At 40.3% G+C, this 25251-nt stretch overlaps 1 protein-coding gene across 6 annotated transcripts in view; it reads left to right on the top strand.

The window, feature by feature from the left end:
• Window positions 1-25251, top strand: part of MTMR3 (myotubularin related protein 3) — a 143174-nt gene that overhangs the window by 59072 nt on the left and 58851 nt on the right. For 5 of the 6 annotated variants that reach the window (XM_056116516.1, XM_056116514.1, XM_056116518.1 and 2 more), the window contains exons 2-5: window positions 2467-2523; window positions 14014-14088; window positions 17073-17162; window positions 17499-17615. In XM_056116516.1, the coding sequence (XP_055972491.1) occupies window positions 14086-14088; window positions 17073-17162; window positions 17499-17615 (210 nt within the window). In that variant the 5' untranslated portion in view covers window positions 2467-2523; window positions 14014-14085. The remainder of the gene's footprint in view (window positions 1-2466; window positions 2524-14013; window positions 14089-17072; window positions 17163-17498; window positions 17616-25251) is intronic. The other variant, XM_056116515.1, reaches the window with a different exon arrangement.

Here is a 25251-nt window from a genome sequence, read left to right as displayed (position 1 = left end):
AGTTTTTGTAGTTCTGGGTTCTTTGGGTATATAAATGGTCCAATTAGTGTTTCTTTGCCCATGTTGAAACCCGTGTGGTAGATGGTGTATAGATGAAATAGTCCATGTAGGTATTCATTTGTTCTTGGCCTCAGCCCCTCATTCCTCTTGGTTCATTACTTCATATCTTTCAGATAAGGATTTTGTTGTGGGGTTCCCCCTCCAATGAAGCTGTTTGGTTATAACCAATATTAAATTATTTACTATATATGCTGATTGATTTTTTGGTTTTTACTTTATAGAGTTTTCTATTAGGGCTGGAGCGATAGCACAGCAGTAGGGCGTTTGCCTTGCACGCAGCCTGCCCGACTGAGCCGGGTTCGATTCTTCCGCTCCTCTTGGAGAGCCCGGCAGGCTACTGAGAGTATCTAGCCCGCACGACAAAGCCTGGCAAGCTACCCGTGGTGTATTCGATATGCCAGACACAGTAACAAGAAGTCTCAAAATGGCGACGTTACTGGACCCGCTCGAGCAAATCGATGAACAACGGGAGGACAGTGCTACAGAGTTTTCTATTATGTGTGTGTGTGTGTCTGTCTGTCTGTCTGTCTGTGTATCCATCATATAAGTGCATGATTGTTAAAATTTTACCTCACATTTCAGATAATTCCTAAAAGATTCATTTGTCCTCTCTTGGAGATGGAATTTAAGGGTGACCATAGATAATCTTTCTCTTTCTCACTGCTTTGGCAGATTGTTTATTGGTACTTAATATGTTTAGAATACCATGTAATTGGACGTATTAGGTAATTCCTTGGATTTAATCATCTTACATTCTACTTTTCTAAACATGTGAAAGTTCAAGGTCACACCAGCATAATTGCTTTTATTTTGTGAGATATACATAACTGGATGCCTTCTAGTGTTATGGAAAGGTTGCTTGTGGCACCCGAAGGGGACCTTTCTTTCCTGACAAATAGATGGGGGTTAGAGTTCTCGTTCATCTCTTGACCACTAGAGGTCGCTGGGTGGTCAGATGGGTGTGAATAATTAAAAAATTTGTTGGCAGTGTCTCACAATGATATACCTGTTTATAATCAAGTAGTTGTTTGCAGTTATTAAAAAATAAGCGCCATTGCCATTATTGAAGTAGACCTGCTTAACTTTTTTTGTTGAGTCAATGTGGTGTTTGATTCACCTTTTAGAACATAATTAAAAACAATTTTTTTTGGGGGGTCATACCTGGCAAAGCTCAAGGATTCCTCCTGGCTCTGCACTCAGAAATTACTCCTGGCGGTGCTTGGGGGACCAAATGGGATGCCAGGGATTGAATCAGGTCAGCCGTGAGTAATGCAAACACTCTACCTGCTATACTTCCACACCAGTCCCAAAACTTCTTTATTTATTGGGTTTGGGGCCATACTCAACTGTGCTTAAAGCTTACTCCTGATTCTTTCCTGAGACCCTGGTTGGCTGTGTGCAGCACAAGCACCCTACTCACTGTACTGTCTCTCGGGCCCCACAGATGTTCTTTTAATCCTATAGTAAGATTCATAGATAATGTACCTCTTATATAAATTTTGTTGGAATGGTCAGGAGTCATGCACATTTGGTTGATCACTGGAGGTTTCACACTTGATTGTGATGCTTGCATGTATATTCATGAGTTTTTTTTATTCTTTAACTATGGTGCCTATACATCTTTGGTTGCAGGGAGTTGGAAATTGTACACGATGTTTTAGCACCTGGTATCTCAAACTGGCAATACCCCCTGATTGTGCTTTGGCGTATAGTGGTTTTACAACCACACTCTTGCATATAGGAATTTTACCAAGACCTGTAACCGAGCCTAATGATATAGTTAAGAATATTTGGTAATCTCTCTATAGTACAAAAGAAAAAGGCAAAAAATTGTAATATGTATTCCGTAAAATACTTACTATAAAATGATGAAACATTTATTTACTGTTTTGTTTTTAGTATCCATTATATGGTTCTTACTCAGTTAAACAAGTTTCTGGAGGTTATGGAAATACCATTTTGACTGACTGTATGGAATGCCAGGTATCGAACCTGGGTCAACCTTATGTCAAGTCAAGTGGCTCACCTGCTATACATCTCTCCAGCCCCTGTTCTTAGCTTCTTGAAGATCACTACTTTTTTAGTGACAGAGGTTTACCTGAGAAGCCTTCAGAAATGATGCTTTACTGAGAGAAACTGATAGGTGGTATCTGTCTTATGTCCTGGAAAGTTGTTTTATAGGATTCTACTATCTGCAGTCATGTTTTGGACTCTTCGGGTCCATTCACTATAGTCCTAAAATCTGTGGTTGATGAAACAGTCCACATAGTAACTAACCGTGAAGAAGAAATAGTGAATGGTCATGGCATTCAAACTTGGGAGAGAAAAAGACTTATGGGGTAACAGAAGTGGTGTAACTGGTTAGGGTATTTATCATTGTAAAACGACTATTTTTTTCTTTTGCAGATTTTCTTGTGAAACCGTTGTTGTTGTCCAAAAAGTTTCAGAGGCAGACATCATTTGGTAAGAGTGTTTTATTCTCCCCACTATTCCTTCTGGGCTGTTTGAGGAGGCAAAAACTAATCGCAAGTTACATAGGGGGCTTTGTCCATGTCCATGTCCATGTATCTAGATGAGCTTTTGTATGTGCTCTTTAATGTCTTTAAGTATTGTGTTTGTGTTCTAACTATCAGACCTGGTTACTTTTTTGGTATATATTTGTACATAATTATATAGGATATAATACAGAATACTGTAGTACTGTAGCACTGTCCTCCCGTTGGTCATAGATTTGTTCTAGCGGGCACCAGTAACTCTCCATTGTGAGACTTGTTAGTGTTTTTGGCATATTAAATATGCTACAGGAAGCTTGCCAGGTTCTGCCGTGCGGGCGGGATACTCTCGATAGCTTGCCGGGAGGGACAGAGGTATCAAACCCGGGCCGGCTGCGTGCAAGGCAAACGCCCTACACTGCGGTATACTGTATCTAAAAATTATATTCAGTTCAAGACTAAATGAGTTGTAGTCCTAATATTTTGTCTATAATGGATTTTCCTTGAGCATGGGGAGATTGCACTAACGATAGAATACATGTGTAAGGTCTTGAGTTTTATCTCCAGGACCTTATGACCCCTTGAGCATTGATGTTTCCTGCTCCAGCCAGGTTTGAGCACCACCACTCTCCTCCGTTGGCTCTGGCTCCTTTTCAAAAAAGGGAAAAAAGTCCTTAATAGCATGAAGTTTGTTTAAATTAAAACTTAATTCTCATTTTTTAATGTATTTTATATGGAAATCAGGGTTTAATATTGAAAACATGAAAGCAACTCTGAAAAACTCATGAGTCCTCTCTCGTGTGAACATTAATTTCTGATTGTGTGAACTATGAAACTTTTCATCTTGCCTGTTTTCTGTTTTCTGTCAAATCTAGGAAATTATAATTTTATGTCATTGAAAAGAGAGGTGGCTGCTTTGGTTTTATTTCCCAATCTAAATCATTTTAGCCTGACACTGCCTCCAGAACAAGGATCTAATTCCTTCTGCTATTTTTGCCTGCCCCCTCTCCTTCTTTTGGTATCCACCAGACTGTTCTGTCTATGAGCTTGGATTTTATTTTTCTTTAGATACCACAAGTAAGTGAGATAATTTGATATTTATCTGTCTTATTTCACTTAACGTATCCTTAAGTCCCATTTATGGTTTTGCAAAAGACAGGACTTTTTGTAGTAGAATAAAATTCCTTTTTATGTATTAATGAGCGACCCTTACACCCCCAACCCATCCATCACCTGTCATTCTAAATGCCATGTCATCCATGTCATTCTAAATGCCTGTCAGTATTTATCTCTCTACATTGATACAAATATAGTCACTATTATGGGGCCCACAACTGCTGACTGTTGAGGGGCCATGTGGTGCCAGGGATTGAACCAAGGAACTTGCACATGCAAGGCCTGTGCTTTGCCTCTTGAACTGCATCCCTGGCCCCATTCATTAACTGACCCTTAAGTTGCTTCTGCATCTTGGCTATTACAAACAATGCTGCAATGAACGTGGCAGATGTGATGTCTTTAGATAAATATCCAGAATAAGAATTATTGGGTTGTTTCACAGTTCTTTTTTGTTGCTTTGGACTCAAACCTAGTGGTGCTTGAGGGATACTTTCTGAGCTTGGTAATGGCACCAAGCAGGGCTGGAACACCATGCCATGCCACAGATCAAACTTGGGGCTTCTGCATGCAAAGCATGTGCTCAAGCCCTTTGGACCATCTCCCAGCCTTTATTTTAAATTTATGTTTATTTTGGTTACCAGAGCTGGAGAGGAGGTTGCTGGGGGGGAGCACACTAAAGAGTTTATATCTGTCACTGTCACTGTCCTCCCGTTGTTCATCGATTTGCTCGAGCGGGCCCAGTAACGTCTCCGTTGGAGACTTTGTTGTTACTGTGTTTGGCATATCGAATACGTCACGGGGAGCTTGCCAGGCTCTGCCGTGCGGGCTCGATACTCTTGGTAGCTTGCCGGGCTCTCCGAGAGGGGCGGAGGAATCGAACTCAGGTCGGCCATGTTGGCTGCGTGCAAGGCAAATGCCCTATCGCTGTGCTATCGCTCCAGCCCAAGGAGTTTATATATAGTTTATATATTTTTTCTCAGGTGTTTTGACCTAGTAGGACCTCACATATATAAAGTAAATGGTACATTGTTGATTGTACCTGGTCCTGAATTATATTAACATGTCACATATTTTGGATATTAACTCCCGATCAGATACATGATTTGCAAATATTTTCTCCCCTGTGGTAGATTTCATTTTGATAGTTTCCTTTGCTGTGCAGATAGCCCTTCCCTCCCCACCCCTTTAAGCTTGTTATATGGAGTAATAAAAATCCATAAATAGACAAAGCAACCTCAAGGTGGGATAAAGAAGATGGTTTTTTTCTTATTGTTGTTATTGTTGTTTTGGGACCACACCTGGCATTACTCCATGCTTACTCCTGGTTCTACTCACATGCAAGGCAAACACACTACCTGCTGTACTGTTACTTCGTCCCGTACTCCATATGCATTTTAATAGTATTTGGTACATACATGTCTTTTTAAAAAAAGTGCAGTGGAAATTTTCATAAGGACTACATTTAAACATTGTTAATCATCCTTCTAGCTCATGAAGAGAGGATCTATTTCCATATCCTTGTGTCTATTTCTTTTAATAGTGGTTTGTAATATTCTTTGTATAAGTCTTTTGTTTCCCTTTGACTCATGACATTATGCTTGCAAGGCAGTTTTTAAGCCACTAAACCTTTACTCTATCATACCCTTACATTTTTGTTCTTCAGGAGTAATTGCCATTGGTACTTGGGGGGCCTGGAGCTACTCCCAGTGATGGTTGGCCTGGTGGTATCTATCAGTTTGATGGTTGGACTTGTCTTGAGATGTGGGTATAATCCCCAGCACCACAGAGGAAATAAAAAGTGCTTATTCTTATATGTCACTATTTACTGTATATTTTTAAGTCTCTCTCATGTAGCCTTTGTTTCTTTCATGTAGCTTTTCAAATTTTGTAGATGAAGAAACTCAAAGATAGTATGAATTAGTATATAGTATATGAGAATTTGTAACTGCTGTAGCACTGTAGTGCTGTCCTCCCATTGTTCATCAATTTGCTCGAGTGGGCACCAGTAATGTCTCCATTGTGAGACTTGTTACTGTTTTTGGCATATGAATACAACACAGGGAGCTTGCCAGTCTCTGCCGTGTGGGTGGGATACTCTCGGTAGCTTGCCGGACTCACTGAGAGGGAAGGAGGAATTGAACCCGCGTCGGACATGTGCAAGGCAAACGCCCTACCTACTGTGCTATCGATACAGCCCTTGTAACTGCCTTCAGACACATTTTCTCTATGTATCACTGTCCTCCCATTGTTCATTGATTTTTCTTGAGCAGGCCCAGTAACGCCTCCATTATGAGACTTTGTTGTTACTGTGTTTGGCATATCGAATACACCACGGGTAGCTTGCCAGGCTTTGCCGTGTGGGCGAGATACTCTCGGTAGCTTGCCAGGCTCTCTGAGAGGGACGGAGGAATCGAACTCGGGTCGGCTATGTTGGCTGCGTGCAAGGCAAACACCCTACCCGCTGTGCTATTGCTCCAGCCCTTTCTCTATATATAGTCAAGATTTTTAGTAAACTTACTTCATTATCTTTATACTCTTAAAAATGTTTTTTAGGGGGCCAGAGTGATAGTACAGCGGATAGGTTGTTTGCCTTGCATGCTTCTGACCCTGGTTCAATTCCTGGCACCCTATATGGTACTTTGAGTACCACCAGGAGTGATTCCTGAATACAGAAACAGGAGTAACCCCTAACCCCTGAGCATCATCGGGTGTGACAACCCGCCCCCCCCCCCCCAGCAAAAAAAAAAAAAAGCTTTTTATTGTTTCCTATGCTGGGATTTGTTTGTGTTCAAGGTCTCATATATGAGAGATATGCTCTGTATGGTGCCACATCCAAGAAAACTTTTTGTGCAATGCTTTGATACTCCTTTTAAAACTTTGTTTTTCTAGAAAAGTTTATTTTCCAAATTACATTTTCATTTCATTATCCTGTTATTCGTCGATTGCCTCGAGCAGGCCCCAGTAACGTCTCTTTCATCCTAGCCCTGAGATTATATTCAAGGCTCTTTAGGAGAATGAGACCCATCATTGTTACTGGTATTTGGCATATTTGGTACGCCACGGGGAGTTTGCCAGACTCTGCCCTGTGGGCAGGTTACATTCGATAGCCTGTCAGTTTGTCCAAAGTTGGAATTACAAATGCAAAATAATTGTAAAAATTTCTAGTCTCACTTTCTAGATAAACATTGTTAAGTTATAATTTTTCATATGTGTACAAACATATTTTAGAATTCATACAAAAGGATTTATGAATATTTAAACCTTTTAAATTGCAGATTAAAACTTTGATCAAGTTGATAACTTATTGAATTATTTAGAAATAGGAGCAAAATATGTATACGCTTCAGCAGTAATGACCCTTTTCCCCCCACAAATGTTTTTTCTCTCTTTTTTGGGGGTGTGAAGTATTGGGCCACATGTACTTATACTTAGGGCTTACTCCTAACTCTGCACTAAGGGATCATTCCAGGTGACCATACGGAGTGCTAGGGATTGAACCTTGTACTCAAGCATTCTGCTATACTGTGGCTCAAGACTCAAGAAAGGTTTTCAATTAGTACATTTATTTTTGAGAACAAGAACTGTAGAAATTGTGACCTGTGTAGACATGGGCAGGGATGGTTTTTGTGTTCTTTTAAATTATAGTTGAAAAATGGCAAATTACTTACTCAGCATAATTGATGAATGGTTAAATTATGGTTATGTTAGTGTGTGATGGAATATTGAGCTGGACTGTCTTCCTTTGTGGTTTTTAGGATACATCTCTCAGTGCTCAGGAGTTGTTCTGTCTCTGTGCTCAGGTGTGACTCCTGACTGTGTTAGGAATGTGCTGTTGGAATCACAGTCATAAATGCTGTAGTTGTGTGCATGGTAACCGCCTTACCTCTTGTACTGTCTCTGAGATGGGAATTATGAAAGTATATACTAACACTTGGGATACCTAAATTGAAGAAAATTATTTCAGGACAGTATAGTCTGAAGCATCTACTTTGTTTGTGTTTGGTGAGAAGGGAGTTGGGTGGAGGTCTAGCTGTGCAAAGAATTACCTGGACCAAATAATTATTTTTTTTGTTTTTGGTTTCAGCCATGCTCATGCTCATGCACTCAGAATTACTTGGCAGTGTTTGGGAACTATATAGGATCCAGGGATTGACCCCTGGTTGGCCATATGCAAGGCAAGTTCCCAGCTCGCTGTACTATCTTTCTGGCCCCTAGATCAAATCTTTAACTGGTTCTTTCTTACATGTAGATGAACTAATGGGCACTGCTGTGAGAAAAGCAGCTCATACTTACATAAAGCGTAATTTGTTGAGATATAATTTATGTACTATGTATTAGACACATTTAAAGTATCTTTAACATTTACTTACTCTATGATGCTTGTTAGAGTGTGGACTTTACCCATGTCCCCCCAACCTTCTTATCTTAGAAGACAGTGTGTACAAATAAACTATGTAAGAACTGGTTTTCTTTTTCTTTTCTTTTTTTATTTTTATAAAGTTGTTCACAATGTTTTATCACATTCAATATTCCAGCACCAATCCCATCACCATTACACCTTCGCACCACATTATTTCCAATTTTCCCAGCCACCACTCAAGCCTGCCCCAATAGCAGGCCCTATATGATTTCTTTTGAATTGGCTCATTATGATAAATTCGCTAAAAATGATCAGAAAAGATTTCCTTAGAAGAAAGTATGTGAAGATTGTTGTATTTCACCCCAGAGCCATTCAGTCCTTGTATAAGAGATTACTAACATGCTGTTGGAGGTTAAGCCTTGTATGTTAATATTTTCTTAATTGAGATTGGTTGTCTTCTACTTTACCTCCCATCCGATTGGTGTGCTACTCCTGGTATATCAGTGGTGTAGAGGATGAGATGTCGCTCCAGAATTTCTAAAATTTTGAATGAGGTGGTACAGTTGGAGTTAAGTTTTTAACTCGATGGTGACTTTGGGGTCCAGAAGCATCTCTGCAACTTACAGATCTCTTTCAAGAACTATTTATGAGTCTCAGGATCATGTCTGGTTAATGAGCTTATATGGCGCTAGAGGCAATTCATGGGCATGACTGCCAGGGTCCTGGCAGGGTTGGGGGAAGTCACCCATCCCTGACTCTGTGAGAACCTGGGGATTTTGTTCACAAAACCCATATTCATGAGATTTTTTAGCGGATTCATTCATGGATGAAGCTCCTCCGAGCCTGTGGAGTCTGTTCGCGAACTTGGTGGCAATTGGGTTATAGAGGTTTTTGGCTGCTGGGTCTCTGTTCGGGCAGGTGGAGGGCTCACCCACCCCACCCCCCTCCCTACTCTGTAGTACCCCTGATTTGAGATTCACTCTGGCGTTGGGTCTGGAGGCATCTCTGCAGCTTGTTGATCACTTAACGAGGTTTATATATGAGTCTCAGAACTGGTTTTCTAAGTCAAAACTTGCATTATCTTAAAAAAATAAAAAAGCCAAAAATTGGGCAGGGGGACCTCATCTGTGGTACCTAAAGCTTACTCATGCCTCTTAGTTTAGGACTTAACTCCTGGCAGGGGTTGGGGGAGCCATCTGGGGTAATGGGAACTGAACCTGGGTTGGCCACTGCAATCTCTACAGACCCTGATTTTTTTTTTGGGGGGGGGAGGTCACACCCAGCGATGCTCTGGGGTTGCTCCTGGCTCTGCACTTGGGAGTTACTCCAGACAGTGCTTGGTGGACCATATGTGATTCCAGGGATTGAACTCGGGTTGGCCGCATGTTAGGCAAACACCTTACCCACTGTGCTATCGCTCTGGCCCCAGACCCTGATTTTTTAAATTTTTATTTCATTTTGCGATTTTTCTGACTTTGGGCCAGTGCTCACGGGGTTGTTCCTGGCTCAGCCCTAAGGGATCACTTCTGGTTGTGCTTGGGAAGGGCTGACCAAAAAATGCTTGGGATTGAACCCAGACCTTTTGCATGCAAAGCATGTCGTCAGCCTGTAGACCTCTCTCTGTGGTCCTTATTGTTAAAATGCTGTAGTTTAGGCCATAGTAGTTTAAATGTTTGTGTTTTTTTTTTTTAAATAGTTTTTTTGGCTTTTGGGCTATACCTGGCAGTGCTCAGGGAATATCCCTGACTCTGCACTCAGGAATCACTTTGGTGAGGTGCAGGGGACCCCGTGGGATACTTGGGATCCAGCAAGCCTGGGTTGCCAAGACAAGTGCCCTCTGCACTGTGCTGTCTCTATCGGCCTGAATTTTTTTTTATTAAAAATTTTTTTAATAGTGAGACATCATGAGGTACAGTTGCAGACTTACACATTTTTTGTGCTTGGGTTTCAATTACACAATGATCAAACACCCATCCCTTCACCAGTGCCCGTTTCCCACCACCACGGATGCCAGTATCCCTCCCACCCCCCATCCCCCCAACCCACCCTGTCTCTGTGGCAGGGCATGAAATGTTTGTTTTGATATACAAAATCATAGCACCTTCATCACCAGACTTTGGCTCTTTAAATTAATTCTGAAATAACTGGGGGTTTTGAGGCAGAAGGAATTCTTTTGTGTTCAAACTATTATGGGAAAATTCAAATGTATTATAATGGAGGAATTTGTTTACTAAATATCCACTTAGTGGTCTTCCAAGTTAGGATTCTTGTTCCTGTTTCATAGAAACTTTATATTCTACCTATGCTTTGATTCATTTCATTTCATTTCATCATCCTGTTATTCGTCGATTGCCTCGAGCAGGCCCCAGTAACGTCTCTTTCATCCTAGCCCTGAGATTATATTCAAGGCTCTTTAGGAGAATGAGACCCATCATTGTTACTGGTATTTGGCATATTTGGTACGCCACGGGGAGTTTGCCAGACTCTGCCCTGTGGGCAGGCTACATTTGATAGCCCTCAAGTTTGTCCAAAGTAGGAATGAGATAATAAGATATCATAAAAAGATGTCCTGATAAGATCCCGCGGCCGCATTTCCGGGAGCTGAATTTTATAGTCTCTGAGTCTTGGCTGTTGATGGGATTACACGGCGCCAGGGGGCCAGGTGGTGGGTGTGACCCCCGCCTACTGGAATTTGGAGGATCTGGGTGGAAGATGCTCGACTCCAATCCGAGTAGGCTTGGAGATCTCGGCCCCGGAACCCACGTGGCTTTGTCCCTCTGCCAGTACCTTAATGTGTGCGGAGAGTGGTCTCAGCATGGTGGTGGCTGGTCCTGGAGGTCTTCGGCTGCCGGAGCCCTGGTCGGGGCGGGGAGGAAAGCGCAACCCGCTCCCCTCCAAGGGGCACCGGCGAGGAACAGCCAGGCGCGGGGGCAGAAGACTGCTATGCTTTGATCTATCTCTCTAAATATTTCAGTTGTATATCAAAAATGTAAACTCCTAAAATAACCACCAAACCTCCTATAACCATAAGTGTAGGCAGTTATGTAAAAAATTAACAGTTGGCCTGAATATCATAATATATTTAGTATGTGGTCAGTTTCCCCCAAGATGTTTCAGCTTATTATACTTCTTTGTTTATTTTTAAAAATTTTTTAATTGAATATCTATGAGATAGACCATTACAAAGCTGTTCATGATTTCAGTCATACAGTGATCCAGCACCCATCCCTCCACCAGTGTACATTTCCCACCACCAATTGTCCTATATCCCTATCACCGTTCCCCAACACCCCATCCCCCACTTCCAGCTTCCCTCTATGGAAGGTACTTTCCTTCTTGCTCTCTCTGTAATACAGGTGCTAGGAGGTCATGGTGTTTGTTCAGGGCATTTGATATTTTTATCGGGACAGTAAGGCTGGAATATCTTTTCAATTGGGTAGCAGCTTTGGGGTGTGGATGTGACTGCCAGTGCTTCTAGGAGTATTGGGAAGGGTGGGAGGAGGTAGCCCATCCCAACTCCAAGAAAGTCTGGAGATTTTAGTTATAAAACATGCATACCTGAATTTTCAGCAGCTTATATCTTGGTGAGATCTGTCCTGAGAGGTGGAGTGAGGTCAGGGGCATGGTGGCGATTTTGAATTGTGGAAGCAAGTGGCTGCCGGGGGCTCTGCTTGGGCAGGCTCCAGGCTGACCCACCCCACTCCGATTTACCCCGGGCTGTTTAATGCGCAGGTCCAAGATTAACCTGTGACTTTTGATCTCTTTTGAGATTTATTTATAGGTCTCTGAAATAAGGCCAATTAATGAGCTTGTATAGCTGAGCCAGAGATGGTTTGTGGGCATGGCTCCCGCATACCTAACTTTGACCATTTAATTTCTCGGTAAACTTGGTCCTAATTTGTTGGGATCTGGGCCAAAGGCACAGCGGCAATTTTGGGGTATCAGGAAGCAGGAAGGCACCATCAGGATGCTGATGCACTCTCCCTGCAGGTACAAGCCACCATATGTAAATTTACAAATCTTTGTTCTACCTATCTCCAAACCATGCTTTATATATATTGGGGTGGGAGGGTAAGTAGGAAATGCAGCCAGGACTTTGTGCATGCAAGGTCTAATAAGCTTGACCACTGTCCCACAATCACCCACTCTCAATATGTTTAGTAACACCAGCTACTTCACATTAATTATGTTTGTTTCTGGTACAGAAGATAGGTAATAAAATTTAGCAGCATAACACCCTGTCCACAGTTTTCTCCCCCAAATTTTGAACAGTGCTTGGAATAAGTAGGTATTTAGTAAATGTTTATTTATTGAATTAAATGCAAAATGAATGAAATAACTTGCTGCGTTTCCCCTGCCCAGTAAGCCTTATAGTCTTGTTTTGTGATCTCCCATTAATGAGATTAGTTTATTTATTAAATATATTTATATTCATTAAATTTATTATACGTTATGTTTATAAATATTTAATGTTTATATAAATATTTATGCTTATATAAATATTTACGAGATTGATTTATTCACCTGTTGACCCCCTTGGAATATCCGGGTGTTCCACAGGCACCCTGTGGCCCTTAGTTGAGAAACAGTGAGTTAAAGGTTTGTGACCTCATGCCATTCCTCTGCTGCAGTGATGCGGAGCTCCATGTAGGGCTCCATGTTCTGGAGCCGTGAAACTACTTTGATGTCTTTTATTGTTTTACACGACTCTTCATTTTTCCCTTTGGGTATTAAGTCACAGAAGCCCTAAAGTATATTATATTCAGGGAAATTTAGCAGATAAAAGCTGACATGTCATGTAGCTTGTCTACTAAAAACACACAGCTTATTGAAAATAGTAGCCTGTGTTCTGAGTTTTTAAGTTGTAGATTCTTATTATTTTAAAAGCATTGACATATTTTATGTGCTTTTTCAGATGAGCACAGACTGTTAGGTCGGTAAGGTGTTTTTTTCTCCCTCTTTTGCATGCTAAGCCAGTTTGGTTCCCATCAGTATATCCTTTTTCTTTTTTTTTGAGGTGGTGGGGAGGGCCACACCTGGCTACTTAGGGGCTACCCCTGGCTCTACAGTCAGGAATCTCTCCTAGTGGTGCTTTTGGGAATCTATCTGGTGCCAGGGATTGAATCTGGGTCTGCCGCTTTACAGGGAAGTGCCTTACCTGCTGTACTATCTCTCTAGCCTCTCCATTTAAAATATTGAAAGACTGTTTTTGCATTTGCTGTTTGGTTTTGTTATTACTACTAAGGGCTGGAGCGATAGCACAGCGGGTAGGGCGTTCGCCTTACAAGCGGCCAACATGGCCGACCCGAGTTCGATTCCTCCGCCCCTCTCGGAGAGCCCGGCAAGCTACCGAGAGTATTCGATATGCCAGACACAGTAACAACAAAGTCTCCAATGGAGACGTTACTGGGCCCGCTCGAGCAAATCGACGATCAACGGGAGGAGGGCCTTCTTCATTACTACTATAATTTTCCATCCAAGACTTAAAACTTTGTTTCCATCACCATTGGAAGCATAAGCCTTTATTTTTATTTTTGTTCTTTCTGTTTTTTTTGGCCACTCCCAAAACACTTTGTTCAAGACATTCATCTGGCTCTGTGCTTAGGAATCACTTTAGAGGTCTTGGGGGACCATATGTGGTGCTGGGGATTGAACCTGAGTCAGCAGCATGCAAGGTGCAAGCCACCTAACATGGTACTCTTTCCAAGCTCTTTTGTTACTTTTTTTTTTTTTCCAAAATGATTAAGATCAGGAGTCTTTTTCACAAAGGCATTTGGAATTTGAATTTGACTAGTACAGATTGATGGGTCATATTTTCGTATTTACTTTTTTTTTTTTAATGCTAACTCAGGTCAGCTCTTCAAGCCCATGTATATTTATTTCCTTCAAAAAAGATATAGCCAGATAGCGAGGAAATGATTGCCAATTTTGTCACTAACCTCCCATTCCTCTCCCCCCTCCCCCCTCTTTTTTTTTAAGATCCAGGCATAAAAGAAAAATTTTGCTAGACACTGAAGAAGGGACGGGGATCTCTCCTCCTGATCTGGGCCTCCTGTCATGGTAAGTACAGGATGTGTTTAAAAAATAAAAAGTGGATTTGAACTCTTAATTGTTATATGAACCTTACTGAGATATTCTCATTTTAATTTTTGTAAGAAATAATATTGCTGGGGCTGGCGTGATAGTCCCCTTGGGAGGGCATTTGCCTTGCATACGGCCGACCCGGTTTTGATCCTTGGCATTCCATATGGTCCCCTCTGCACTGTCAGGAGTAACCCCTGAGTCAGATGTGACCCAAAAAGGCCGGGGCGGGGGACCCACAACCTTTTACTGAAATTTCTTGTTTTTGTTAACTTATAATAATAGTATAATTTACTTTTATTGGCTTCAAGACTCTATTAGCTATTTCTTTTTTAGAGAGAGAGTAAATGGAATGAAGACTAAAACACATGATCTTTGGATCCATCTTTCATACTTTTCTCTCTCCATCTTCTTTTTCACTCTCCCCTTAGTTCCCCCTTCACATTTATGAATTTACCTTTCTTGATGGCACTTAGCCTATCTTCCTCATTTCCTTTTAGGGAGTATTACTGTCAAATAAAGCTAAGATAGCTTTGAATTTACATTTTTGACAAGAAGAAGACATTTAAGTGACCTGTGGATCATTTAGGGTCCAGTGTAGGTAGGGAAGATGGAGCCATGAGCCAACCATTTTTTTATCAATCCAGGGAGTATGTGCTTGAAGGCTTAAAAAAATAAATGGTCCCCTGTTCTATTATTCTGCTCTATCTTGTGAAGTTTCCAGACTGTTTCGTGCTGGTGCACAAAGAAGGAATTGAAAAGGCCATGTTAATTTCAGGCTTCATTAGGGACATGGATGGAAAATTCTTAACAGAATTAAAATAAAACAAAACAGAAAAACTGCTTGTGCAGAAATGTGATATTGAAAAGGAATAGAGGGGCCAGAGCAGTAGAACAGCAGGTACGGTGTTTGTCTTGCTTGCAGCCGACTCACCCAGGTTCAGTCACAGGCATTCCAGATATGGTTCCCCAAACACTGTCAGTGCACTAAGTGTAGAGCCAGGAGTAACCCTTGAGCATCTCTGGGAGTGACCCCAAACCAAAAAAATAAAAAAAAATTTATTTTTTTAAATGAAATTTAAAAAAAATTAAAATGAGTAAAAAGATAACTGCTTATGTCTTAAAACTGGGCTAGTTTTTTTTTTTTTGTTCATGGGCATTACAATTTTCTGATGTATCCAAATACTAATGAATTTTAATTGTTACTTGTGTAACCTATATTTTGATTTCCCACAGAGTTTTTAAAGAATGAAAAAAGTATTTTCATTCATAATGAACAAAAGCAGTATTTTCAAAAAAGCTCAAGGACCTTTGTTGTGGTTCAACAAGTTAGAGCACATATTTTGTTTTAAGAGATTATCCTTTATTATATTCCATGTAGCGAATAACAAAGTGACCCTGTTCCAGTGCTGCTGAGGTCTCTGGTGACCTGTAAGCTCCTTGTTCACTTCTGATGCTTTTGTGTGTAGTTGTTGGAAAACATAACCATGCCTTTTTGGTTTTTTATGGGACAATTTATAACACATATCCAGCAATATTTATTTCCATTTCTGCCATCAAAATCTATTACTGTATTCCTTTCTAGTTAGTGTCTATATATATTATATATAGTGGGACTTAAGATACGTCTTTCTGCTTTGCTATTTCAAAATGAATTTTTTCCAGATACTGATTTATTGCATTATTAGTTTTTATGTTACAAGTTATTTATGTTATTGCTACTACTTTAAAGAGTGTCATGATAGGAATAAATACTTTGTAATCTAATGCAGAATAAACTAGGAATAACTAGGAATAACTAGGAATAGTGGTTCACATGTTTTCAGTTTGAGAAATTCAGTTTAAAAAATAAAGGTTTTTTTTTTTTTTTTTTTTTTTTTTGGTCCAAACGTGGTGATGCTCAGGACTTATTCTTGGCTCTGTGCTCAGAAATCACTCCTGGTGGGGTTTGGGGATCATATGAGGTGCTGGAGATCTAACCTAGGTCAGCCATGTACACAGCAAGTGCCCTACCAACTGTACTATCACTCCAGCCCCAAGTATATTTTTGTTGTGAGTTCAACAGCTGGTGCTGCTCCAGGCTACTCTTGGCTCTGGGTTTAGTGGTTGCTTCCGGTGGTGTTTGGGAGACCATGTGATGCCAGGGACTTTACCAGGGTCAGCATGTACAAGGCAAGCTCTTTAACCACTGTCTTATCTCTCTGGCCCTAAACTTAATTTGAAACAAATTCCATTTATCATATCATTTTATTCTCAACTAATTCAATTTTTTTTCACAAATAATGTGATAAATTAGAGACAAAATCCCCAAGGTAAGTTTTTCTTGCTAGTAGTGCACTAGCACTGCACTGTCTTCCTGTTGTTCGTCGATTTGCTCGAGCGGGCACCAGTAACATCTCACAACAAATTGTTGTTACTGTGTTTGGCATATTGAATACGTCACGGGAGCTTGCCAGGCTTTGCCCTGCGGGCGAGATACTCTAGGTAGGTTGCCGGGATCTCTGAGAGGGGCGGAGGAATCGAACCCGGATCAGCCATCTCGGCTGCATGCAAGGCAAATGCCTTACCTGCTATGTTACTGCTCCGGCCCAAGTAATGCACTAACACCTTGTTATTGCTTAATTAAGTGGGTGCCATCTGTATGTTCCTTGACTAGAGAGGGGCCTAATGAATTGGCCTCTAAGCAGAAGGAACGCTTTGGGGAATCAGTATCTCTTGGAACCGCGGAGATTGCTCACAGGGCTAGTGTTTATGCTTTGCATGTGGCAGGCTCACATTTGATTCCTGATACTACATAGTCTCCTGAGTACTGGGCCAACCTCCCCGATTTTTTTTCTTGCTTATTCACTTTGATCATTAGATTCTCATTTTGATTCTTCTGAACATGATAAAACAGTTATAAATGACTAGAACTTTGAAAATTATTTGAAGTTATTGCTTTCTGGGTTTTTGGGTTTTTTCAGGATGAAGAGACTCGACACAGCCTTGAATGCATCCAGGCTAATCAGATTTTTCCCAGGAAGCAGCTGATCCGGGAGGATGATAATCTTCAGGTAAGACAGTTTTGAGTATAAAATAAGTATTTGACAACATAGAGAGTAACAGTGTAGCAGAGCTAATGGATTCCAAACCATGTAGCATTTAGAAACTCTCTCCTTTTAGAAAGATTGACATACTGAGAAAGTCACTGTTTCAGATTATCATATTTTTGTCAACTACTTCAATAGTCTAGAATTTGAGTGAGTAGGAATCTTGAATCATGGGCATATGTGTATATTCCTTCTCCTTAGGTCTGTTACCCATTTTATGTTTTGCTTGAGTGACAGTGCCTGTGAAAATTTTGCTTAACTGCTTGAGAACACTAAAGGGTCTCTTTTTCCATTTTGAAGGTTCCTTTCCTTGAACTTCATGGAGAAAGCACAGAGTATGTGGGCCGAGCTGAGGATGCCATCATCGCCCTTTCTAATTATAGACTTCACATCAAGTTCAAGGAGTCTCTTGTTAATGTAAGCAATTACCAACTTTTATCCTTCTAAAATAAGAGAATGCAAGTTGAAAAACTTGTTAATGCTTTTGAATAGAGGGGTGCTATACAGAGTTTAGTGAAAATATTGTACGTTCTTCTTTCCTCACTTAATTTAACAAGTAGGAGATACTAGCTAGGCAGAAACTCTTGTGTTTGATTTGAAATGCTATATGCAGTTGTCAGTGGACATGTCTATTTTTTAGTAACATTGATTTGCACTTGGTAATGCTGTATTCTTAGGCTTTAAGACTGCAGAGATCGTATAGGCTTTTGTTCCTCAATCTTCAGTTGTTACCAACTACCTTAGTTGAAATAATTTCCTGAACCTTAATATAAAATCAGGAGTTTTCTTTGACTCTATGGAGACTCATAGGATGAAGTTACTCTAGTGGCTTCTCAGTAGTGTAGGTATAGATATGAAGTGCAATATTTATTTGCATAATGGACTATATTACTCAAGAAAAGGAAGGCTTTAATTCTCAAAGGTACATTTACCTTTTTCAGTTATGAGGATACTCTCAGTGTGGGTTCCTTCAGTGGGTAGCCATTGTTAATAATTCTTATTGAAATGACAAAAGCTCAAAAGTTCGTGTACTTTCACCAACTGTATATACCTCGACACTTATTATTATGACTTTTTTTTGCACTTTGGTTCTTCCACATAGAATTAATGACATAAGAGCTTATTTGAAAAGGCTAGCCTTTCAGATTTCATGTTATTTTTGGGAGGGTTCAGGTTTGTCCATAGTTGGAGATTGTTGGGGCCTTTTCTCTCGAAGTGCTGTATGGATCCTGTGGTGCTCCATGAGAGAACCAGGGTTCGTTCCATGAATAGCAAGACTTTGTATCTATCTCCAGATTCACATTTTGGGGTACATGTTGGGGTTTTTTGAAATCTGTTGCATAAGTTGATTTTACTTGGTAGTCCAGAAGTTACTGAAGAACTTAGTCACATTCTTTCCTTTGTTAAAAGACTCAGGTGACTGACATTTTCTTTATTATTTAAATTTTTTATCTAGGCATTATTAGACTTGGATTATGACTATAACTATTTCCATCAGTCAAGTAACATACTGAGATGCATCAAAGAAAGAGGCATGCTGTGCTTTCATATTTTACATCATTGTTCAGAGGAGCCCATTTGTAATTGGGAGGTTGTGGCAGGAGGTCCCATATTGATAAACATCCTACAAAAATTCCAGAAATTCCCCATCAGCTGCTATGGAAGTAATAGTAATTAGTAGAACTTCTCAGTTAAACTTCGTGTTTAAATTAAACACTAGTGAAGTTGTAATTAAATTGGGTGTGGGGTGATAAAGGTTAAGGTCACTATATTTCCCTTATACTTCCCTGCTTCTGAGCTTACTGATCTTGAATAAATTTTATTATACACTCACCAAAGCCCTTTAGCATTTCTTTTCTACTTTTAAGATGAAATTACTTAGCATAATAACAAGCAAAATGTTAATCTTTGGTTCCTGCCAGATTTCCTACTTCTCTCCCTCCTTTCCCAGTAGTATTAGTAAATCCACCCTCCTTCAACTATACATATGGTCTCACTTCTGTTTTTTTTTTCTCTTACCTAGGGATTTTCTCCTTATCTATTAAAACTAACCATTAACTTCTGTGAAGCCCTTTTCTGTCTCAGTCCCTTCCCTTAATAGTTTATTAAATTACCATTGCAACATTGACTAGATACTTAGTAATTTTTTAAATTATATTTCCAGAATCCAAACTATCTCTTGGTACCATAGTAGTAAATATGAAGTGAATTGGATTTAACCAATTTAATGTTTAAATGGATATAGACCATTTTTACCTTTGGGTGTAATATTTATTTGAAAACAACTTATTTCTATGTGAAAATGCCTGTGTCATCATTGTTTCTAATACTGAGTAGGTTATAGTGATTGTTGGTTCCCCATTATTATTAAGATATAGTGTTTATGAAAACTTAATCCCTGTTATTAGTTTCAACTCATTTCTTTACCTAAAAGTGTTTTCTCAGCTTTGTAATCCTCTAAGGTACAGAACCTGCATGTTACCTAAAAAGACAGAGATACAGGTTTTGCACAGAAAAATGGTTGTGTGAAAGTATTTTGGCATTGCAGTGACTTTATAGATATTTCAGAATGAAAGAGATTAGGATTTTTTTATACAAATAAACTAATTATATCACAGTGCTAAAGTTCCTAAAATCTGTGGTTACTGAAGCTCTTCCTACAGAAGGTCCTGGATGAAGACCATAGAGTTGGTGATGTTGCCCCTCCATTTCCACTGCCCTTAGAACCTCCCACAGCAGATAATTGTTGCAGTAAAATACATGAGCTCAAGAGGCCCACTTTCAAGGTTGTTGTTATATCTTAATCAAAAGTGTTTCAAAGCCTATGTGTACGAGTATATTTCAAGGCATGCCACAAGTTGTATTATATTATCTGCTTTTAAATCATCATGAAATACTTCAGGAAGAGATTCACCATCAGGTTTTAAATAACTACCTGATGTCGTGCATTCACTTTTAATTTCACAGCACATTGAGTAAAATGTGTGTTAGATTTACATAGTATAAACATCATTACTTTAATCCACACACATTCAATAGATATATTATTTCCAGTTCCTAAGGTAATGAACCTCTGTGGTAGAGTTTACTTGTTAGATTTAAGGTTTAAATTGCTTTCATTCTGTGCTTTTCTCAAATTATGTATATATTTGTATGTAAACATGCATATGTATGTATATACACATATATACATACAGATATGTTTCTTTGATGCTTAATTTATAAATGAATGTTCTAGTCGAATACATGAGAGCTGAAAAATAATTTTTGTTGTGTAATTCAATAGACTTCTTCTCAGTCTGCTGCTTCTGAAATCCCAGTAAGTAGCATGAAATTCCTAGGTGGTTGCTGCATCTTTGCTTGGAATAAATTGGTTTTGAATATCAGATGCTCACTGCAAATAAGCAAAATGTGACCTCTGCATGAGTTTCCTTCCCTTTTATTAGATGAAATTCTGGTGTTACTCTTTAATGAGAATAGTTCATGGGATCAGAGTTGTATTTATACATTAGCAGATTAAATTGTGACCTTTAGGAAATGTAAACTGGATTTTGAATTTTGACCAGAAATTATTTGTAAAAATCAATACTAGTTGTGTCCCCTGCTCCCCTTTTTTTTACATATCCGAGGTGATCATTAGGGGTTTGGGGGCTACTCCTGGTGATACTCTGCCGATGGGCAGGAGGTTCAATGCATGGGCTCAGTGGTGCTGTGCTACTTGGGTCTAGCAGTGCCGGAAGCACCAGGGCTGCCCCAGTAGTGCTTGGGAGCCACCAGGACCATGTCTGGTGGGGCTGGGTTGTTCCAGGGCTACATCTTCTGGTGGTGCTTGGGGGGACCATGCAGTGCTAGGATTGATCTAGGGTTCTTTTGTGCATAAGGTATGCACTTGACCCTCAGTATTAGTATTAATGAGGCATTAAAACTTCCAAAGGTCGAAGTGTAGCAAATAGAAATAAACACCTTCGCATTTTTTTCACTTTCCCATTATGTGTTTGCAACAAAAATCTTTATTCCCTAAACATCACAAGGAGACTATTGTTAACACTTAATGTGCTTAAAAGGCCTTATTGACATTCCTACACCAGAGGCCATTCAAACCAGAGCTGGAAGAGTAGTTTGTATGATTTTTAGTACTACCCAATATGCAGAGTGTGATAGCTTGATGCTGCAACCAAATTTGATATCTCTGATGCACCACAGCCAAATGACCATGAGCACCACAGCCAAGTGTGTGGCTCCTGGTGAGTACCACTGCCAAGTGTGTGTGACCTTTGTAACTGGAACAATGAAGAAGGGGGGAATAATTAAAAAATTTAAACTCCTGTGTTGGAGAGATAGTACAGTGGGCAATGCACTTGCCTTGCACGGGGCCAGCCTGTGCTGAGCACCACCAGGAGTAATTTCTGAATGCAGAGCTAGGAATAACCCCTGAGCTTTGCCAGATGTAACCCAAGCCCCTCTCCCCCACCAAAAAAGTAAAAATAAAATAAAAAATAAATGCCAAAATGGAGCAGAAATGAAAGTATTTGGGCTTTTTGGGGTACATATATAATTTAATTTTTATTAACATTTTTGTTTTGAATTTTACTTGCAGTACCATGATTATAGTATCTTTAATGAAAGAATTTCATGCATATGGTCGTTTTAATTGTTTTTTGTAGGGGCCATACCTGGGCTGGAGCGATAGCATAGTGGTAGGGCATTTGGCTTGCACGCAGCCAACATGGCCAACCCGAGTTTGATTCCTCCACCCCTCTCAAAGAGCCCGGCAAGCTACCGAGAGTATCTCGCCCGCACGGCAGAGCCTGGCAAGCTCCCTGTGATGTATTTGATATGCCAAACACAGTAACAACAAAGTCTCCAATGGAGATGTTACAGGGCCCGCTCGAGCAAATCGATGAACAACGGGAGGATAGTGACAGTGACAGGGGCTATACCTGGTAATGCTCAGGGCTTATTTCTAGTTCATTGCTCAGGGATCACTTCTGGTGGGGCTCAGGGGATATGAGGTGCCGGGAATTGAATCCTGATTGGCTTTATGCAAGGCACATAAACGCCCTACCTGCTGTGATGTTGCTCTGACCCTGCAGAGTTTGGTTTTTTCATCTGACGCTTGTGCTCAGTTTTGCTTTGGTTGTTGTCCTTTCTAGGAGTCATACTTTAGTTGTGGTGCCACCTCACACTTGATTGCAAGTTTATTGTGGTACATTGTCCCCCAAAAAGTGCCACTGGACTTAGCAGGAATGGTAGTGCTGATGATTGAACTTGCAACCTAATTCCTGCACAGTAGCACAGTAGGAGTTCCGTCAGTGAGCTCATGGGCCCCTCCTCATTTTTTAGGGTAGAGTGGTAGGAGGGCTTTGGGACCATGCTTGGCAGTGTTTGGTGGCTGCTACTGACTTGGTGCTGAGGAGACACTCCTGGCAGTAATCAGGGGCCATACGTCGGTTTTGGGGGGTGGTGATTGACCGTACAGTGGAGAGGGGACACCTACTATACTTACCTGCTATACTGTCTCACCAGCCCCACTTCCTGACTTGTTTAAATGGAAAGACTCTGTGCACACATACTCGATGGTTTATTACAGATTTTGGATTTAGAGCCATTACCTGGCTTATTTTCACTTGTAATTGCCATTTTTATTTATTTTGGGGTTTTGAGTCACAGTAAGCTTAGGTCGTACTCTTGGCTCATCACTCAGGGATTTCTCCTGGCAGGGCTTGGGGGACCAGTAGGTGCTGGGGATCAAATTCGGGTCAGCTGCGTGCAAGGCAAGTGACCCACCTGCTGTTCTATCGCTCTGGCCTGTTGCTGCCATTTTTATTATAAATGGGTTAAGATTTCCCATTTAGGCTGTAAAAGTATTTGTTTTTAAGAGGTACAAATCCCAGTTTTAAATTTTTGTCCTTAAAAGGAATATATACTGCATGCATAAATGCTTAGACAGAGACACCCTGAATAAATATAATAAGATATGCCATAGAATTCTTTTTGGAATGTGATAATACCTCATCCTTAGTACAATATCCTAGGACCAGTGCATGCATTAAATTTTTTCACTGCTATTCTACCTCTTTGGATTGTCCTCTAAGGAGTTTTGCTGCCCATGGTGTAACTTCTGGCCTTTTAAAAAGTTGATTAACAGCACTGTGTGTTTTTGGTGAATGATTTTTAGCATGATTTTGGGGTGGTTTGGAAAGCACTGTAATGGGAGAGGAAATTTACCCCATAAGGGTAAGGCGTAGGAAAAACCAGCAAAAGGAAGATGAGTTTTTACAAAATGTAATTAGTTGACTTCAAACCATTTGAATGTTATTTTAGATTTGTTACTCTTCTTCCATGCATAGAATTGGCTTTAAGGGATTAAATTCTATTTTCTATTATATAGTTAATCATAGTAAGTCTTTTGGAATAGTGTTCTAGCACCAGCCCCACCCTCAGTGTCACCGTCCCTCCACCAATATCCCCAGATTCCCTCACACCTCCCAGACTTCCTCCTTGATGGGCACATTTTAAAATTTGGCTGTTTTAGTTTGAATTTCATGCTTACGGTGTTATTGGTGTTTAGATAAATACTGCTGCACCAGCAGTGTGCCTGCCCCCTGCTCTGTTACTTCCTGTCAGTCTTTTCTTCCTTGCCTTCATTTCTTTCCTTCCCTGTTCTTGTCATTTCTGTCCTCTAGGGACAAGGATAATCTGCGTATACTATCCTTTGATCCCTTGCATTCTCTTTTCTTGTTATTCTGTATGCCACAGAGATTATGCAGTGTTTACTTTCCTTTTTTAAATTTACTTAACACAGTATCTTCCGATTTCATTCAAGTTGCAGTGAGTTATCATTTCTTGCAATTATTGTATCTTGTATTCCATTGTGTGTATATACCACACCTTCATAATACATTCATCTTTGTTGTTCACCTGGATTAATTCCTTATCCAGATCATTGTGCTAAATGCTGCAATGAATAATGCTATGCATTTGTCCTTTTGAATGATTGTTTTTGTGTCCTGGGATACTCTGTTTTCTACTGAAGATCACTGGTGGTGAGGCCACTTAATTATGAATGAAAAACTAAAGTTGAGCTCATACAAAAGGGCACTCTTAGAGGAAAAAAGAAAACCATGCCATATAATGGAAGGAGGGTGGGCAGACATGGATTCTGGTCCTAACTTGTTTATGACTTGACATTCCTGTACTACAAAATGGTGTTGCTCTTGAGTCTATAAATTATAAACCCTAATTGCTAATAGGGTGAAATATTGGATGTCTATTTACAGAAATTCACAGAGATTCCCTTCATATGTGAGGAGAGTTGAGAAGCCTAAAATAGTATTGTGGGCCTTAGAGCATAATTCCTCAACTGGTCCCAGGTCCCAGGGGTAAAAAGGTTGAAAACTTAAGGTCTGCTTCCTTGGTTATAACTGCTGATTGGGTGTAGATCAGTATTTAGGGCAGATGCCAGTCTGCTCGTATTAAAAGGCTGCGGAACACTGCCTTAGAGAAACTTAGAGTAAGTTTTGATTAGGTGTATAAAAAGGACATTAGTTTTTTGTGCATTTTGTTTTGGGGCCATACCTTGTACTTAGGGACTACTCCCTGTCTTGTCTCTTGGGGAACTGTGCAGTGCTGGGGACTCAAACCTGGGCCCATCAATTGCAGATAATTAGTCACAGATTTTTGAGCAATCTTTCTGACTCCAGTACTGTCTTGTTTAATTTTAAAAAATTATTTTTAATAGTTTTTATTTTATTTTATTTGGGGGGGGGCACACCTGGCAGTGTCAGTCCTTACTCTTGAATGCTGAGGATATGCTGAGGAATCAGGCTTGGTGGGGACTTGGGGGACTCTTATGTGGTGTTGGAGATGAACTTGAGTTGGGCCGTGTGCACGGCAAGTGCCTTAGCAGATGTTCTCTCTCTCCAACCCACTGTTCTGTCTTTTTAGAGCTATCTGTGGACAAAGCATTGAAAAGCGCACTCTGCTCCATTTTAGACTCTTCCCATTCCCTGTGCCTGTGACTTCCAATGTTGTGCTGGTCCAATACATAGAA

This window comes from Sorex fumeus, unplaced genomic scaffold, assembly GCF_029834395.1.
Source record: "Sorex fumeus unplaced genomic scaffold, SorFum_2.1 ptg000032l, whole genome shotgun sequence".
Lineage (NCBI taxonomy): Eukaryota > Metazoa > Chordata > Mammalia > Eulipotyphla > Soricidae > Sorex > Sorex fumeus.
Note: the sequence above shows the minus strand (reverse complement) of the source record. Positions and strands in the feature narration are given on the sequence as shown.